The following is a 21341-nucleotide window of genomic DNA, read 5'->3' on the forward strand; positions in this document are numbered from 1 at the left end:
GGGTTTCCTAGATAATCCAATAAGTTGATTGTTTAACGGCTAAGATTCAGTTTCACAATTCACCGTTAACTATTAACCAAATTCTAGAATTGGAAAGAGATGAGGAATAAATTGTGAAACTGAGCCTAAGGACGGAATCAATAGACGTTGCTCAAGCTTCGAGATGATTAGTGCTTAAGATGTTATCAGACAATCAGCCGTATTAGCGTCTTCTAGACATTACTTGAGACGGTCTTGAGATTAAGAACGAACTGTGCGTGCCGATCTAAGAGGTCAAACGATCATTGAACGTGAGATCGTAGCCTATTTCGTACCAAGAAAGCGACAGGAACTTTCGTGAGGATTCCAATTCTTATAAAGGAACTGAACGAGAAGAGAGGAATACACGATTATCTTTGTGTAACGAAATGAATCCAAGTATAATAACGAAAACGATAATAATAATCATTAAGTGCCACTCAAAACAATGTTAACTTAGCAAATGACATTACGTTATGTTAAGTTCAGATATACAAATGCGTCTTGGGCGAGCGACAATTATAGATAATTAGATAATACATTAATAAATTAAGATAAGTAGATGTACATAAAAAAAAAAGGAGTCGATAAATAGCGTGGTTAATGATGTGCTCATGAGCAGGAATCAGTTTACGTTTAGACAAAAATTGTTAGAATAATATTTTTTATGATGCATTAATATACATATAACGCTGTTTTGGAAAGAATACGGTATAGAAATAAAACTATTTTTTCTTTTTTAAATGCAAGTCATCTTTCGTGTGTGATGCTCTTGCGGCTGTCATGTTTGGTTCGTCAATTGAATGGAATTTAACGATTTCTGAATATCGTAATATGAAATATTTAAAAATGACTGGAATTATCTCATTCGTCTGATATGATGATATACTAATCGATAATAGGAGTTCTCCAGTTAATCGCACTTTATGAAAAGTTAAAAAGGAGTTATTAAATTATTTGAAAAAGTTCATGCGAATAGACGACAAATTTTTTCTTTTTTCTGTAAACTTTACAATTTTGAAAAAAATCATCTTGTAAAAATGAGTTTTTACATAAGAAATTCGATGTCATTGTAAAGAGTTCACATCAATTTAAAAAACATTTTTAATCTTTGATCTAAGAAAGTCTCTTAGAAAGTTTTTCATATACTTTTCGTTGATTTTTGTTCAATGATATTTTATCAAACTAGCTATACAGCGCTATAAAATAAAACAAAAATATTAACAAAATATCAATTTTCAATTTTAAGTAAGGAAACGTAGGAAAGAATATTGTATAAAAATGAAACTAAAAATTAAATTTTTCATGAAATATAAGCGAAGTGAGAGTACCAAGCGGAAACGCGGAAAAAAGGTAACAAAATACTCTCTAAATTTCGTGGAGTTAAAAAAAAGTGAAAATCGCCACTCTTGAACAAGAATGATAGTATTTTCACTCTTTTTTTCAAGATCGACTCAATTTTCAGCCTCTTCGAGTAAGATTTCATTCCACGAGATTTAAAGAGTAAATTTGATACTTTCAAGTTTTTAAGTGCCAGGTGGTTTAAACCTGTAATCCTAGGGGACGCGTTCAAATTTCCATCCGAGCATTCCCTATAGGTATCATGTTATCCTTGTTTAACATTTGTGAATAAAAAAATAAAATAATTTCAGGTGCATTTCGTTTCATGCAGTACTTATTATATGTCGTGTCGTTCATGATGCATCTTTTATCCTTGTTCACCGAATGTTAAACGAAGATAAATCATATGTTATGAAACAGAATACACTTCTATATCGCGCAATTATTTCTAACGAACGCGCGTTCTTCGTCACTTTTACGCATGTGTAGATGTCCGCTAGCCATTATGACTTCTTGAACAGATTCGCGTTTAAACGGACTGTAGAATATAATATTATAATTTTTTTGTTTTTATTTTTATCTACCTGATGATGGAAATTTTTTGAAGTTGTAATGAATAATAACGAAATATTACTAAATTGCATCTTGAAATTTGTATCAGTTGACCCATTTTTAGTATTATTTTATTAAGATTTTATTATGTGACCTTAACAATTCAATATAAAACATTAAGATAAAGAATTTAGTAAATTTTAAAATAAAAATCAATGAACGCAATTATGAATTTAATAATGAGTTACTCATATTGCAGGGATTATCTTTTTATTATAATCTAAAGACTATTTATATATAGAGCTCTCCTGTAGACTGTCAAATGAACGCCTTATTATGTGCTACATACATCTACTGAACATTCAAATTCGTAATGCTTAGAACAGTTCTATTATTTTACTAGTTGAAGTATTTCTCATAAAATATTATATTTATTAGCTTCTCGTCGGTACAAAAAAATCATGTCTTACTATACATGCAAAAACCATTTACAATTAAATATAAACATGACTTTTTTGTACCGACGAAGCTAATAAATATAACTTAAGTTATGACATGCCTACTCGTCTGATAGTCTGAGCTTTCCACACGAGAATAGATTGAAATAGATTGAAATGGTTTCAGATTTTCAGAAATACGCATTCGCGAACGTTAAAAATGAATCCTTTTCAATCTGAATGTATTTCTATTCGTTTATAAAATGAAGTACATTTTTATACCTTTCTCAATTCAAAATTCTGAATAGGAAATGCAGTTTTTTAGACCAATTTAATCAAGTTGGATTGAAACACCGACGAGATATTATTAAAGACCGTCAACCTTGGGCAAATTTTCGGCGATATAAAAAGGGTCTCAAGGGCCCGGAGGTAATTCAAGAACGCTGACATTACCGACAATTGATATAAATTTGTTATTATTAACAAATATTTGGCTCATGCATTATTAAATTCATGATTTTTTATTACATAAATGTCCCATAAATAAATATACATACTTGTAAAGCTGTAATATCCTATATATTGCAAAAAATCAATTTTTTCTCTGCAATTATCATCTTTATTGATAATCAAACTTTGACGATCACACTGAAATCTCAATTTTAAAGAAAAATCGTATTATTGAGTTATAAATGCATAAATACATCTACTAAACTAATAAATCATAAAATTAGTACAATATTATCAGTTTTTAACTCTTAATCACTTCAATATTCACAAGGACGCGAACTCCCGTAAGGATGTCAGTCTTTAATAGTGTATCTCGTCGGTGATTGAAACAACTGCATTTCTTATTCGGAATTTATCCAATTGAATCCATTTTAATCCATTTTCGTTTACTAAGTTGAACAGAATGCTTCTGCGGTTATCACACTTTTGGTTTGAAAGAAGTGTAACGACAATTCTTATATAGAAATATTAAAAATGACTGGAGGGGTTATCTCTTTCGTCTGACGCGATAATTTATCAACCGATCGATTGATAATTTATCAATCGATAATGAAAGTGTTTCAGAAAACATATCGATATATATTGAGTTATAAATATATCTACTAAACTAATAAATCATAAAATTAGTACAATATTGTCAGTCTTTAATAGTATATCTCGTCGGTGATTGAAACAACTGCATTTCTTATTCAGAATTTATCCAATTGAATCCATTTTAATCCATTTTCGTTTACTAATTAAGTTGAACAGAATGCTTCTGCGGTTATCACACTTCTGGTTTGAAAGAAATGTAACGACAATTCTTATATAGAAATATTAAAAATGACTGGGGGGGTTATCTCTTTCGTCTGATGCGATAATTATTATCAACCGATCGATTGATAATTTATCAATCGATAATGAAAGTGTTTCAGAAAACATATCGATATAGAACCCTGACGAAAATGAGAAGTTTCATAAACGTTTGTTTAACGTTTACATAAGCGTTGGCAGGAATTCGTTGAGAATTCAGAAACGGTTAGTAGAGTGTCCATAAAGCGGAAATTGCAACGCTGCAACGTTTGGAAGGCATTTTCTGACAAAAATAAGAAGTTTTATGAATGTTTGTTTAACGTTTACATGAGCGTTTGCAAAAATTTGTTGAGAATTTAGAAACGGCCAGTAGAGTGTTCGTAAAACGGAAATTGCAACGCTGCAGCGTTTTCTGGCATTCTCTGAAAATAAGAAATTTCATAAATGTTTGTTTGACGTTTACATAAACGTTTAGTTCAAGTGTTGAGCCTGCTAAACGCAGACACTTTATGAAAAAAAAGGTACAAAATTTTTTATTGAGAAATCTCGTCATACTGCATTTTTTACCCTATTTGATGTGGTTTTTAAATGCGATAAATTGAATTTCATTGTGTAAAATATACAAAAAATGCTATTTCTTTTATTTAATTAATATTAACCTTTCGGGTAAAATTGGTCTATTTTACGTCCTTTATTTTTAGACTTTACGCAAATTATTACAATGAAATTTATTTTCAAATATACTATTGTGAGGGGCTATCCGAGCTTAGCTAGTTAACGTGCGCTAGTTTAAATCATCATATAAATAATATAAACAAGCTTTAAGAAATTTACTTTTTTTATGAACATATTGACTGGGACATACCAACTATATATATGTTGCACAAGATATCTAAAAGAGGTCTTTTAGATATAAGACATCTAAAAGACGTCTTTTAGATATACCTTATGCAACCTAAATATAACTTTCGAACAGACCTGGCAATACTGTTTGAATCGAGTTTTAGTATCTACGAAGATTATTAAGAATGTACATGTCATATCTAAAAGCAATATAAAAATATAAAAATTTCATAGATTATTTTATTGTATTACTGAGTATTGTGTAAAATTTGAGCAGGATTTTCTTACTGGTTTAAAAATTAATTAATTTTTTGTTTGTGTTGTTTTTTATATAAAATCCCGGTAAAACATTTTTCATGCATGAATATATATGTATAAACATACATAAAAACACGCATATTCATAAACATGTATAATTATATATGAAATATGTCCATACATGTTTATACATCCTTTTTTCTTTTGTAAAATTACTTTTTAGTGTAATAGAAATATAATAATAGTAAAATGTGAAAACATTAAAAATAATTAAAAGGGTAATTTTCACACTATTTATTTTAGAAAAAAAGTTGAAGAAATGTAAAAGAATTACTTATGTATAATTATATACAAAATTATGCATAATTGTGAATAAGCAACTTTTTTTACATTTTTCCAAATTTTTTTTTCTAAAATGAACAATGCGAAAATTATCCCTTTAATTATTTTTTATATATATTTTCACGTGGAAATAGAAAATTACACATTACTGTTATTATTTCTATTACATTAAAAAGTAAACAGGAATAGAAAGAAGAATGTATGAATATGTATGAACGTATTTCATATGATTATATAAGTGTGATTATATATGAATATTTATGTGTGTTTATACATATTTATACGTAATATATGAACAACTTTTTTATCGGAACGCATATATTATGTTATCTGGCTAAAATATTTTTCTGTATTTTCCTCTTCATAAGTCCTCCAAAAATTCTCCTAAACTTTTCATACTTTCAAAAAATCCCTCGGTAGAAAAAACCCGATAAAAAATTGTTTATACGTGAATATGTATAAATATGTATAAACATACATAAACGTATAAATATTCATAAACATGTATAATTTTGGGAAAGTTAGTTTTTAAAAATAACGCATTACCGTTACTGTTATTTGCGATAAAAAGTAACTCGTTACCGTTACTCGTTACCGATTCTAAAAAGTAACGCGTTACCGTTACTAAAAGTACCGATAAAAAATCGTTACTTTTCGTTACTTTTTATGCAGGAGACGGGTCTACTTACCGATTTTGATGAAATTAGAGCGATTCGTCGCGCGTTTGCACAAAATGAACGAACCTGACAGAAAAATAAGTGTCGCTCTGTCCGGCGAAGTGAGATATTAATAGTTAAAGTTGATTATTATTGAGGTAAGGTTTTGTGGAAAAATCGAATGATCCTAATTTCATCAAAATCAATATAAATCTGTCTTCTACATAATTACACTTTTTTAAATGTTAAAACAGGTTTTTAAGATAGAATTGTACATGTTTATGAATATTTATGCGCGTTTATTTATATTTATACATATTCCTACATACTCAGGCATGAAAAATTTTTTACCGGGAATCTTCAAATTTAGGAAAAAATCCCCAATCTGGCGATAGTGGACTCGAACGTTTTTGAAAAGCGCACCGTAATTAACTCGAAAATGGCGGACGGTGGTGTCCAAACTATCGAGGACTCTACGAGGCCGACGGATGAACACGGCACTCGGCAGGGGATCGTGTCACGTCACGTGTCGCGTCGGGGACGTCGGGGTTAACCAATGAGAATAATGAGACGCGCACGCGGCTGTGCACAGTGCACTCCAACTTGTTCGACGTTGCGACACTTGCGACTTGCGACAGTTACGACTCTGTTCGGCACTACTCCGGTTACTCCGGTAGTCGATGAACGGCCTTTGGCTGGAGTGAGTGTCATTTCGTTTCGGGTTTGTTTGTCGTCGTTATCGAATTATCACGCGTGCTTCACGGGACCGGGATATTATGGGATCCTGATAGTACACGTGAATACTCTCGTCCGAAGACAGGAAGTGATTCTTAACCGCAAGGTAAGTCCTCTTGCGAACACGAGAAATTAGGTCTACTGATCGTATCCACCGCGCGGCTCGGATTCCGGGTTATGTAAAGGCGGGCGCGTGCACATCTTTCGATAATGTTTCTTTGTTCGTAAGAGGAAAGACGTGAGAAGAAACCGGAATGCGAGAAAAGTCGCGTGAGTGATGTATCGAACGATCCTTTGACCTTTTTGCAATACGTCAACTGATAATATTATCTTTCTGCTTCCTCGTTAGTTTTAAATTTAGAGATACTCTTGATTTTCATTTCGCATACATGAAATATTTTATTTGTGTTAATGTGTACATCCAATGTACGTATACTGTATATGATAGTCTGATTTAATATATTGCAAGTATATTGATATTATTTATATGTGTATTTGTATATACAAAGTGTCCAGTAAGTTTTGAAAAAGCGCTCGCTGCGTAGATAGAACAGACTAAATTGAGTTGAAAAGTCCTCTATCACACATTTTGCAATTTTCGCAACAGTTAACAATTAAGATATTAATTTATTGATTACTAAAAATTGCTGAATATTGGTTTTCAATAATTTTTTACTCAAATACTATCAAAACTTTACAGAAAAACAGCGGGAGACAAAAATTGTGTATTTTTTTCTCATAAAATTCTGAGAATTTTTTCAGAATTTTTCAGAATTTTTTAATACCACATTTTCTCATGTTGGTAAAAATAGTTGCCAATATATAGTTGCCAATATGGAAAATGCAGTACTAAAAAATTGATAAAACATTCTGAAAAAATTCTTACAGTTCTATGAGAAGAAAATAAACAATTTTTGTCTCTTGTAATTTTTCTGTAAAGTTAATAGTATTTGAGAACGAATTATTGAAGACCAATGTTCCTCAATTTTTAATGATTAATATCTTGTTAACTATTGCAAAAATTGCAAAATGGTAGAGGACTTTTCGACTCAGTTTAGTCCGCTCTATCTACACAAAAGTGATTGGCAAAAAAGGTCGGGACACCCTGTATACATATATGAATAATACGAATATGAATAATGTTATGTATATAAATATTATACATATAAATATGTGAACAATATATTAGTAATATGTTATATATATATACAATATTAGATATATATATATATATATAGTATTATATTATATTACCCAGATATACACAAAGAAGAGTTCAAAAGGAATTTAAATAACATTTAATCGTATCCTCGTTCGACTTCGGTTGACCTCGGTGGTCTAATGGCTCAAGACGCTCGTACGGAACACAAAAAATCCGAGTTCAAGGCCGAGGTAATATTTTTCGCAATAAATTTATTTAAAGTTTTTCAGCACATTAACATCCTTCTAATATGATACTGGATTGAACATCAAAATTTTTTTGCTTGTCAATTTAATTTAATTTGTGATATTATTCCAGTAGTTTAATTGCGTTTGTAAGTCCGAAAAAAATTTAGCGCACACAATACAGTTTGAATAGCTACAAAATATGGTATTTATGCATATATAGTATAGGTATGTATAATTCACTTTGAATTATTTTGGCATGAAAAGATCTAACTTCGACTGTTATAGGCTTGAATTGCATTTTCAGATGCAAAAGAATTTTTTTCTAAAAATAATTCTTTTTGCAGCTGAAAATAAATCTAAATTGATGACATACGACTGAATTAATTTTTTTTAATTCTCTTTTAACTGTGTACTATCTGGGTTATATATGTTATATAAATATATATATTTAATATTAATAAAGCACAAAAAAAGCACGAGGTAAAAAATTAACTTTCAAGATGATACATATTTAAGAATAAAAGCACGGTTTAAATTTGCAAGACGATAGGTATTAATCGTTTGGATTCGTATATTGTGACCTTTTACAAAGTCTTGATGCTTCCATGTTGTACTTATTAATTTAGTATCTACAAATATATTTATCTGTTTGACGATCTCTTAACACATCTTACTTTTTATTCTATTCTGCGCTCTACTTCGTTATTTCATTGTTATTTTATTATCAATGTAAGTTTTTAATTAATTTTGACTAATTTGACTATGATAGTTTCATAGCGAAATTCATATCTCAGTTTAATATTGGATTCATGATTTATGTATTGTTCCGAAATATGCTAAAGACTTTTGATGACGTTGCCTCTGGACATTAGACTTACAATGTTTTCCGTGTTACACAACACTCCATATGTATACATTTTAACAATTCTACTAGCCTTATCGTAAGTTTAAGTAAGCGAAGTAGTTGTTTTGTTAATTTATCAGTTAACTGAAAAAGACTCAAATTGAAAGATCTGAATCTTTATTTTATTAATACATTTTATTTTATTTCATTAATACTTTTTACACACGCGCGCGATTATTGTCGGCTTGCATAAGCTTTTTGAATTTATGATTTATTTATTCGGAATTTTATTTTTCATATATTGTTCAACACGTTATATTAATATATTATAATATATCAGCTAGAAACGATTAAGTAATTGAGTCGATAAATGATCAACGTTGAATAACTGCTTAATGGTTGATGTCTTTGACTTCATAATTATTTCTATGTTAATTCAGCAATTGCGAATATTTCTACAAAGTTTCTATTATCTTTCAGCTAAGTTGATATATAATTAGTGCAAATTTCGAAGTCACAATATACAGGGTGTTTCAAAATTCGCACCCACGAAGTATAAGATGTGATACTTGTCTTGTACTTCGCGGGCGCGAATTTTGAAACACCCTGTATATATGCACATATACTGTGTATTCGATGTAGAATTGATCAAAAGACAATAGAAATCTCATACAAATATTCGCACTTAGTTAATTAATATAAAAACAATTATATGATTAAAGATAACAAAAATATATGCGGTATGCGACTATTCATCAATATATCGACGTCGATTCGGTCAATAGAGAATATATGTGTTAATTTTTTTAATTATATTATATTTTCTAATATCACATTTTTTAATTATTATATTAATATGTATGTGTTAGAGTTATCAATGTATATTCATTAATATTCAATATCAATAGTTATTTATCGTTATAAAAATTTTACCAATGCGAGAGTGAAAAAGTAACGGGGAGAATATTTTTCGTTGAAAATTCACAAAGTGAAATCTATAAATAGTACGATTCAATTTTTTCCTCTTGATTTTTCCTCTACTTGATTTGCATAAGAATATCGATAATATTCATCCGGTTTTGAAAATTAGTTGCGAAATTTGCAAAACATGTTTACTTGCTTCCAGGATTTTTAACTGCTATGGAGCTCACTTTTGCCGAATGTCGCAAAATTAAATCGAATGGCCGAATTTTTAAGCCTGCACGATTTGGCACGTGTTCTAAAACGAGCTCGAGGAATTCTCGAGGATATTGCTCGGAAAGGACATGTCCTTGAAGATAAAGATCGTCCTAAACAGTCCCGTGATTTCGATGCTTTTTCATTGTGTTCTTCCATAACAACGGATTGTGCTCTTATTACTGTTCTACACTGAGAGAAAAATGTTTGGTATTTGTAACTATAATTACATATCACTACACTGAGAGAAAAATGTTTGGTATTTGTAACTATAATTACATATTACTATAATTATGATTATTACTACTATAATAATAGTAACAGTAACTATATAGTTCTAGCAACAAATGTTTATAGTTGGCAACCTAAAATGACTATAATTATAGTTGAAATTACCATAAAAATGGTTAAAGTGACTATAATTTTATAGTTAACCATTTTTATGGTAATTTCAACTATAATTATAGTCAAAGACTCTCTACTCTGATTGGTTGATTCTTATGGTACATCTTACGGTTATTGTTACAGAAATTTTATCTGCGGCAGCTCTATGTAATTTTATAGTTATATTTGGGACCAACCATAAAAAATATGGTTGGTCCCAAATATAACTATAAAATTATAGTCACTTTAACCATTTTTATGGTAATTTCAACTATAATTATAGTCATTTTAGGTTGCCAACTATATACATAGTTACTGTTACTATTATTATAGTAGTAATAATCATAATTATAGTGATATGTAATTATAGTTACAAATACCAAACATTTTTCTCTCAGTGTACAATAGGATCGCAAACCGTAAGCCGTAAGAAATTAATCAATGGCTGCGTTCAACAGAGAAAGCAGTTTTTTTGCGACTGTTGTAAAAATCTTCAATTGGTCCTTACTTTTAATTCCTTATGGATCTAAATGTATAAACCAATGACATTGAAGAATTTTATAACAGTTGCATATCTGCTGTCTCTGCTGAACGCAGCCAATCATAGTCGATTATTTTTTTTATATTCAACTATGGTTGGCCAATTTCTTACGGCTTACGACTTGCGATTCTATTGTAGAACAGGCAATAGAACTGCCGCAGATAAAATTTCTGTAACAATAACCTGTAAGAATCGACCAATCCGAGCAGAGTTTTTGACAATTTTAGACTGATTGGCTAATTTTTACGGTACGTCTCGAGGTTACTGTTACAGAAAGTGTATGCAGCCTTTATCAGTGACTACATTCCGCACTGTCACGTGTGTGATATATCTCGTGCAATCTCGTGTTACCGCATTAATCGCGAGAATCTCGTGAGTCAGCGACTCTGTCATTAGCGACGTCCCGGCTAGTCACGGACTTGAGCGAAGTTATAACGCCGAATAATAGAGCCGTTTCACGATCGTTACGCGGAAAAAGAATGCACGCGCATATATGTGCGGAGCAACAAAGTCCTGAAATTATTTGCTTTTCAAAGATACCGCGAGCAATTTGGCTCTATTACGACGGCATTTTATACATATACGTATATTGAGATAGTGTAACGTATTGCATTGGAGACAACTAAATTAAAATTAATGAGACGTATGTAATTCTTTATTTTACTTAAAATATCAAGATAGTACACTGAGAGAAATGTTTTGGTTTGTATAACCATTTACTTTGTTGACATGTGATTAATAAAAATTTTGTTATTTTTTTATTAAAAAATTGTGTTATTCTAATCAAAATTTTATTAGATTAACTAAATTTTGATTAAAACCACAGATTTGATTAGAACGACACAATTTTTTGATAAAAAAGTAAGAAAGTTTTTGTTAGTGACATCAACAAAATAAATTATTATATGTATTAAACATTTCTTTCAGCGCACATATTATTTTATGGATACTTAATGTTGGACAATATTCTTTTTTTAATATTCGTACCAATATTTTTATTGAGAATATTTATAGAATATTCCTAAAATAGTTCGAAATTCTGTTTTGAATATTTTGAATGTTTTAGGAATATTCTATTAGGAATATTATTTAGGAAGATTTTCTGCAGAGTACCTATGCCTAAATCACAATCGCGAATTATTTGGAGACACTGCGGTGTCTCAGCGCTAAATGAGCCGTTTATTTTGAAAGTGACCTAAGTCCATTAAAAAAAAAAATGTTTATGACAGCTAACTTCAAGTTGTACACGCTACTACAAAGGTCAACAACAAAACATTGAAAAAAGGACTTAGGCCACTTTCAAAATAAACGGCTCAAATATGGGGCGAGACCACCCCATTGCCAGGTGTCTAAATTTCGACTGGAGTCTTCAGTTTTCGGCACCAATCTCCAGTCGACGGGAAAAAGTTCCAGTTTTTCACTAACTAGTATTTTGTTCATCATTTTATGGATTTCAAGTAATGACAAAATCATTACTTGCTATTGAAAAGAAGCATTTAACTTGTATTAAATTAGATGAAATAATGAGATCGCTAAGAATGAAATTAGAAGTTAGGATAAAGGATACATTTTTTGGAAGTACAGCAAATTCTGTATTTAAATGCATGCCAAATAAAGAAATATTTATTAACGAAGCTTTATCGGTATATAAAAGAGCAATGAATTATCTTGAAAAATAGTATGATTATGATGCAACAATTTACAAAGAAATGAGAGCTCTTGATTTAAAAAATAATAACTTTGATTATGAAAATATTTTGAAAATTGCAGCCCATCTTAATTTAACTGTCAATGGAGATAAATTATATGAAGAAGTGTGTATTACAAAGAATTTGATACCTTCTGTTGATCCTAACAATACATCGGATGAAAAATGGAAAAAAATATTTTTAAACAATGATTGCCACTTCTTTACTGAGTTACCGAAAATATTATAAAATGTCCTTGCAATACCAGTGAACAATAGTTACGTAGAAGGAATTTTTTCAATAGTAAATAATCTATGGACTGACGAACGTAATCGTTTGCATGTCGGATCAATAAAAGCAGAAGTGTACGTTAAAGAAAATTATAATTTGGATTGTAAGAAGTTTTATAATTTCTTGAAAGAACCTGAACAAAGAGAGTTACTAAAATATGCAAAGAAAATCAAAAAAATTATTTCAATAGAAAGAAATAGTGAGGAAATAATATGTCATGTTTCATCGTTATCGTATAAAGTAATATGGTTTTTTTTTCCATTTAAACAGTCTAAAGCCGCGTATACACCTAGCGAACGAATACCGAACGAACAGCGAACGCGAACATTCGGACATTCGCGTTCATGTTCGTAGTTCGTTCGTATATTTTTCTCGATTGCATCGAACACGGGTCGAACACCCATTCGATCTTGATTCGGTGTTCGGGTCATTGTTCGCTATAACCTTATTACTTGTGAGTTTTGTGACAATTAATGTTTTTTTTTTATAACTGATATTTTGTAAATCACATAATTACATTTAAATTTGTGCTGTAAATATATACACAGAGATAAATTTCCCAAGTAGTACATTTTTTTAATTTATTGTGATACAATATATGTTTAGGATTCCACAATAGTTCACGTTCTTTATAAGAAATTATCAGTTTTATAATCTCTTCTTCAGTCCACTCCATAGTATTTATGCAATCTTTTTCGAAAAGGCCAATACGATAATCTTTATTTAAAGTTTTCAACTTTATGATACAGAATATTAGTACGGAAAAGCACAGAAAAGGTTATGGTGATTCAGGCGAACAGCCAAATAGCGAACACGTGATTTGCACGTCTACACCGCGCACGAACCGCGCACGAACCGCGCACGAATTGTCTTTGATGTGCCGCTTCACGAGGGAACCGAGTCGAACGCGAATCGAATGTTCGATCCTCATTCGCTTTGACGTATATACATTTGCTGAACGCAACCAATGAACGTTCGCATTCGCTGTTCGTTCGGTGTTCGTTCGCTAGGAGTATACGCGGCTTTATATAACGATTAACGCGCTGTATGGTGCAATATTAATTGTGATTATGCTGGCAATTTGTTATGTTACACGAATAATGTCATTTTTTTGTTAGCGAACTATATGTAACTTGCGCTATACGCAAATGTTCTAAAAAAAATATCTTAAAAATATAAGTCTGATAGTGTTGACACGTTATGTCCCAGGTAGCAAGCTACGTCATTTTGACGTCGTTATGACGTCAAATGACGTCTTTTTGCCGTCAAATGACGTCATTTTGACGTCAGCTTGCTACCAGGGGTTGGTCAATTTCTTTGGCGCCTCTTTTTTTTTTAAACGATAGACCGACCTCCAATCGAAACATGAAATCTCCAGCGCACGGACCTTCGGGCTCCAGCCGTGCAGTGCTCGGGACCTGGCAACTGTGGGCGAGACACTGACATGCCTCCTCTACACGAGCCGACGAGTTGTGTCAGATCGAGATTATCGGATCTCAATAATATTTAATGTATATATTTAAGTATCAGCGCACTCCCCGCCCTAATGAAGAAGTAAACGGCAAAGTCCACGAAACTAATTGGCATTATCAGTGGATAAAAAGACGGCGATAAATTTTAAAAATTGAAGAAGCCGAACTTATCGGTTCGTTCTGTTACTATTAATAATTATGTTTGTTTATTTAAATATACTAGATATATGTATAAGATATTCCAGAATTTGTATAGAATATATACTGCGATTCTCTGTACCATGAAGAGCAACTATTTTCTTTGGAAAAATTGCATTCAAATAGTTTTTAAAATATAGCAATTTATGTAATGAGCGTAATGAGCAGTAACGAGCGCTCTGAGCTATGCGTGAATTAGAGGTGCTCGACCTAAATGCTATTTTACTACTTTTTCATTATTTTATAATAATTACGATATTTAAGCGGCGTTATTTTAAGTACAATTTTTCACGAAAGAAAATTTACTTTAGGTCGTTGCTTTCAGTGATAATTTTCCGTTATCAAGTTATATTTATAATATTGACGCTTGTTTTTTCTGGATCAATTTACGAAATTAATCGTACTTTTCATTAAAAAGCGGTGGAAGTCGTGTTGAATAAATCAACAATATCGTGTCTTTCATTAACGCAATGAAGGAGACAAAGATCGCGTTAATATAACATGATCAATTTACGCCACGTTTCTTATCGATTATCGCTGCGACGACAATGAATTAATCTTAATTGACTTTTATGAAACGAGCAACGTGATGGGGAATTAAGGGAATGAGTGGAAAAGTGTGATTGGAACGATTTTGAATCGATTAGTGAGTCTATTTTCCGAACTTGTGATAGTAGTGAATCTATATTTTTGATACAGCTCGAAAAATATATTAAAAAATATAAGAAAGCATACAGTATTTTCTATTACAATATTATAATTATTTTAGTATAAAGATCAATTTCGTTATAGCTCGTATATGTGCACAAGTCAAAGAACAATAACAATTAATAAATAAATATTTAAAACGAGCAAAATTAGGTGATCGATAATATTAATTATTTATTAATTATATGTATAATCTCACGATACATTTTGACTTGATGTAGTCTTCTTTAGTGGTGAATAAATTGCAAACAAATTACAAATTATGAAAATAAATTAAGCACATGACGGGAGAGGATTAATATAATTTAAGTTTTAATATAAATTAAAATTTCGTAAGGATCTCATCTTACCAACGATTAAATTGATGTCTAAAGAAATTAAACCAATTGAAATTGATATTTGACTTTTATTTATTGTTATTATGATTATTTTAATTACCAAAAAAATTTTGCTTGACATTATTATTAAAAGATGTATATTAACCGTAACAATAATTGGATAACGTGAAAGATGGGAGTGGTTCACTTGCACACCGTAGCAATTATCTGTAAGTCACAGCGACTTCTGCCTAGGGAATTTTTTTATTTTTTTTTCTAGCGCTGTGATTGGCTTGTGCGCAATTGGCTCGTGTGCAATTGCTATATACACTGGAAGATAAGCATTTTCTTTTGACTAAATAGTAACCGTATCAATAATTAGAAATACTACGATTTTTATCTTAAGTGTATAAGATTAACAAAATAAAAGTAAAAATTTTAAAAATTAACATTAATTGCTCAAATTGCAATTTTAGTGGCTGTACATGTGTTAAGTATCTTACTTATCTCCTTCCTCCTCATAATTTCCTAAACTTATTGCTGTCCACCTTGTCAAAGGCTACCTTTAAGTCCGCAAACATCATGTAAATTTTCCCAACTCCTCCGTCTCTCTTCTTCCTTCCTTTTGTATAATATGGGATAGCACAAAAATGTCGTCGACCTTCCTCTTTTGAAACCTGTTTGTGTCTCCGGAATTATTCCTTTTCGTTCTACTTCCCTTTCCAGTTTATTCGTCATTATTTTCGCATAAATCTTGTACGCATTTCGATATCCGTGTCTGCGAGAGTATACGCAATATAGGTGACAGCCAAATACGTTGTGCGTGGTCCTCAGTGGTTCAAGGCGACTTTCCTTATGTCATACTATGCATTGGAGACTGAGGATTGCGAATGGAAGATTAGAATTCAGTTAATTAGAATGAAACGGATTAAAATTAAAACTACCTGATTAGTTGAATTCTAATTCGTAATTTGCAATCCTCAATCTCTAATGCATAGTATGACACTGGTATTAGGCGTTGCCCTAAAGCCGGTTCTATGTATACATTAGTTGCAAATTGATCGCAAGTTTGTTGCGACAGCCAATATGAAGCATTGATTTCAAAATGCAAGCTTTGTAATGTAGAACCGGCTTAAAAGAGCTTAGGAGTCTGCCTCAAGGCGTTGCCACGACGCGGCTCAGGGTTACAGCCCCAAGGCGTTGCCGCTAATCGGGGTGCATGCCCCAGATATTGCTTCTCAGAATTGACGGAACGCAAGTGTAATATGCGCTAAACTGGACAGAGCTCGTTATATATTGTTCATCGCTGTAATACATCTCGTGAATCACCATTATTATTATTATACGCAAACTTGTAAGACGTTCAATAAACAATTGTGACTATAACTAATACATAATAAAGAATGGCTCAAAAGATTTAAATAAAAGAAATTAAAATAAGAAGAGCTACGAATCAAAACAAACAAATTTTAATATATACTTGACACAGTTGACATTAAACATAAAAGTAAAAACATGATAAAAATATGTTTACTTAAAACTAACATTTCAACCACCTTCGGGTCATTTTCAAAGTTCTAATCTATAACTATAACTAATCTTGTACTGTGACATTAATTAATTGACGTTTACGCGAAACCGCGGTGCGGACAAGTAAATTGTTCGGACCGATATGCTAGACAATAAAATGTGGATTTTCCATTCTATTTCCATATAAGAATGACACAATTTTCATGAAAAAATGGAAATGCGAATTTCTGTATAGTTTCTATTTCGATTCTAAATAGAAAACCCAAATTTGGGATAAAAATAGATTTGCTAATTGGTATCGTGGTGCGATTCACTTATTTGGGCATTCTAATCAAAATCTAAGATGTATTTGGGAAAATTTTGGGAAATTTCTATGCGGATCACAATAGTATCAACAGCAGTTTAATGTATTACATCTTCTCCTCTTTCTTCCTCTTCTAAAACAACTGTTTATATTACCGCGAGTTAAATTTCTTCAAGAAATTAAAAAAAGATAAAGAGTAAATTCAATCGAGATTGAAACTTATTTTATTTAGAAGACGTATTTAGGAGTGATTTCGCAAGTATTCAACGAAAGTAGAAGAAAATATTGTTAATTTTCACACTAAAATAATGCGATCAGCGGCGATTAATTAATTCTGACTAATTTAGGAGTAATGTAAAATTTATACTTATTTATATTATCGTTAATTTTTTAAATGTATATTTGAATGTTACACTCAAGATGACAAGATTAAGTTGACGGAACGTTTGTAATTAAATTAGCATATTGTCATAAACAAATTTATAATAATTTCGCATAAAATATCCTGCGTTGGCTTCTTATGCTCTTTAATATTGAATTGTTTTATTGGTAAAGCCTTATTTTACTATATTATCTTATTTACTATTTGTGGAACTGGACCAGTTTAAATAAAGATTACTTATCGAGGATGGCTTGTAAATACCTCTCTACTAAGATATCTCACGATTAAGTTAAAGAAAATAGAAAAATCAAGAAACCTTGAGAAAATAGACATGATTGCACTTATTAAGAAACACTATCTTATTAAGAAATACTACTAGTTTATTTTTGCAGCTGAACTTTTTACGCGATTTCTTTTTCCTCTTTTTCTCTTTAAAAAAAAGAAAACATAAATATACGCAGTACTTCAGCTAGAAAGAACAGATTTTTTATTTATGTATCGCATATTATTTAATCACGTGAGCTTCTATATCAGAGAGAGGGAATACCCCCATGACTTGCCATGCTGCATGGATATATAATACTGAGTGACAGACTGTTGGTCAATTACGCACGTATTTTTGCAGAAAAATCTTTTGATTTGTTCCGTGTTAAAAGCAAATTTAATTAATAGAAGATAATTGCAGAATTGATTACAGGTATTTAAAACGAATCTTTGTGATAATGTAAAAGTATAATATTAATGAAAATAGTTATTAGTCTTTATTTCTATTAGACATACAATTTAGAGATTTATCAGATATAATTAAACTAAGGAACGCTATTTTGCAACACGAGTGTGAATATTTATTTCCGACGTATTTTTATGTGTTGAATATGAATCCGTTGGCAAATGTTGGTTCCTACGTCACAATTTTGAGAAAAATAATATCAAAGGAGCAAAAATTGTGATCTTTGCGCCATTTTTTACAAAATTTTGACGTAATAGTTAACTTTTGCCAACGGATTCGCGTTCAACGAAAAAAAAATACATCAGAAGTAATTATTCACACTCGTGTAGCCAAAAAAAGGTCAAATTTTTTGTTCCAATGTTATTTATTTAATAAAAATGATAAATCCTTACTTTAATCAGAGTGTAGTAACTATTTATATAACTCATATCATTCATATTAATAATAGCGCAATGTATAATAGTACAGACAGTTAAATATGAATCCAGCAGAGCACGCTTCTTTTAACGAAATACAAAAACGCGGCGTATCAATAGCAATAAAAGAGTTTGCCAAAGACTTAAAAAGTATATCTGGGACATGTATGGATGTCGGTTGTGGTCCCGGAGACATAACAAATAATATGCTTTTACCATCTCTTGACTCAAATGCTGTAATGATTGGTAAAAAGTAACAAATTTTACGACGTAATGCGGTGTAAAAATTATTCTTTAATTCAATGATCTTGTAGGTGTGGATATTAGCGTGGTCATGATTGAATATGCGACGAAAACGTACTATCACGATACACGTCTCAAATTCGAAGTGTTGGACATTCAAACTAAAAACTTGCCGGAAAAATTTATTTCTAAGTTCAATCATATATTTTCATTTCATACTTTGCATTGGTGCAATGATATCAGGTAAAAAAGTTTTTAAATAGGTATAAATTTATCTCTTTTAAAATTATAATTTTATAGAAAAAGAATTATATATGTATATATATAAAACATAATTTATATTATATATACAAATTAATAATATTCCTTTTCGTTACATAACAGAAAAGTATTTGAGAATATGTACCGCATGCTTCAATCTGGTGGAACTATCCTCGTACTCTTTCCAGCATCTCATGATACGGTATACGAAGTGCTTAAGAATATTGCGCAAGATTCCCGTTTTGCGCCTTACTTACAGGTCAATATTTACTGGTCAATATTTATTTGTATTTGTTCGCAATTTTTTAGTTAAAATATTAATTATTACTTTTTCACAGAATCCATATAAATATATATCACCGTTTTATAATTCAATCCTACCTAATGAAGATCTAAAAGGTTTACTTGAAAGTGTCGGCTTTAACATTCAACATTGCAGTCTTCGGGAGATAGATTTTTCCGAGATAAATGCGGATACTTTTCTATGTTAGTTTACTTGAGTAATGTGTAAAAATTTTACACATCTTGTAAGATCATATTACAATTTTTTGTAAATTTTTTATTTACACATTTTATTTATTTTAATTTATTACTCTACAATATTTTATAATAATATTTATTACAGTCTATTATTAACAATAACGTATTAATACATTTTTATGTTAATTTTTCGATAGCTTCGATTATGTCCATTTGTAGCTTTTTGGACGCGATGCCGCCTGAACGAAAAGAAGAATTCATAGTTGAATTTCGACGTGAATACAAGAATTATAAATGTAAATTGTACGGCGATAATAAACATGATGGTAAGAAAGCACCAATATTAGATATACACAAATTATTGGTTGCTTATGCACAAAAAGATGCGCAATAATTAACAGCATATTACATTTTATATTACATTTACAAATATTTGTAATTTAATATAAAAATTAAGTATATAAAAAATCTTAAAAATAAGAGGGCTTATGTAAGCCAGAACGCTGGATATTATATGCATCCAAGTATAAACGTAGTAGGAGAACAATAATAATCAAGGGGGAAAAGAGATCCAGAACTGGGAGATACGTGTTAGGTAGATGTTCTATAATGCCTTGCTTATTGAGATCAATGTTCTGCTTTTTAATATACATATATTACCTCAGACATCGCTCTCCTGGGAAGGCTCGTTGTGTTCTGATATGACTGAAGGAGAACCACGTTTTTTATTGATATTTCTCCTACACTGAAAGAAAAGATTGGCTGAATATGGCATAGCATTTTTAATTGGTTGGAATCAATTTTGCATTTATAGCCTATTAAAATCCTATATTTTTGCTGATATACAAAAATTGGCTGGTACAACCAAAAATTGGCTGCTGCATCCAATTAAAAATGCTATGCCATATTTTACCATCTAATTTGCTGTAGTAGCCAATCTTTTCTTTCAGTGAACTGCGTTTATACTTGGTCAACTTGTTTTGATCAACTTGTTTTTATTTTTATTATTGTATTGACTTTTAAGGAGAAAGGTTAATAAATGTTAATAGTTTAATATTTAATTTTGGTATTTCAATTGCTGATTGAAACCTGTGAAAATTTATTTATTTTTATGTTGAGTGTGTTGGACGTGAGGATGCAGGTGAAGCACATGTCTCGATTATTAGTTGTATCAATGAGAAGTTCACTTTTGCATAATTTTTGCTACTTTTCTTTTGTTACGATACGTCTTTAGACACATATTTCGAAATATTGCCGAATAGTGCACGGCTTTGCTCCCATAGAGTTCTCACGTCTGCATATTTAGCACAGTTGTGTACGGCGATTGATAGAATCGATTTTTTCTTTCGAAGCGAATTGTTGAAACTATGGTAGCTATAGTTTTAGCTTATATTTTTAAATATTATTTACGAAGTTATTAAAGCATTTTACTTCCATTTCTATTTATATTTTGTATTATATTTTATTATGTAATACAATATTATTGTAGTAAGTTTTTTTATC

The 21341-nt window shown here is 30.7% G+C and overlaps 2 protein-coding genes across 2 annotated transcripts in view; both read left to right on the top strand.

Moving 5' to 3' along the window:
* The first annotated feature begins 6403 nt into the window (after nt 1-6403).
* LOC108770769 (probable multidrug resistance-associated protein lethal(2)03659) overlaps nt 6404-21341 on the top strand; it is a 34438-nt gene continuing 19500 nt past the window's right edge. The window contains exon 1 of the mRNA XM_018522478.1: nt 6404-6590. The gene's annotated coding sequence lies outside the window, so the exon portion shown is untranslated. The remainder of the gene's footprint in view (nt 6591-21341) is intronic.
* LOC108770771 (juvenile hormone acid O-methyltransferase) lies at nt 18917-20234 on the top strand. Its single transcript, XM_018522479.1, has 5 exons — nt 18917-19100; nt 19169-19340; nt 19482-19617; nt 19697-19844; nt 20036-20234. The coding sequence occupies exons 1-5, from the start codon at nt 18917-18919 to the stop codon at nt 20230-20232; spliced, it is 837 nt and encodes a 278-aa protein (XP_018377981.1). The 3' UTR covers nt 20233-20234.

Source organism: Trachymyrmex cornetzi, unplaced genomic scaffold (genome assembly GCF_001594075.2).
Source record: "Trachymyrmex cornetzi isolate Tcor2-1 unplaced genomic scaffold, Tcor1.1 scaffold133, whole genome shotgun sequence".
NCBI lineage: Eukaryota > Metazoa > Arthropoda > Insecta > Hymenoptera > Formicidae > Trachymyrmex > Trachymyrmex cornetzi.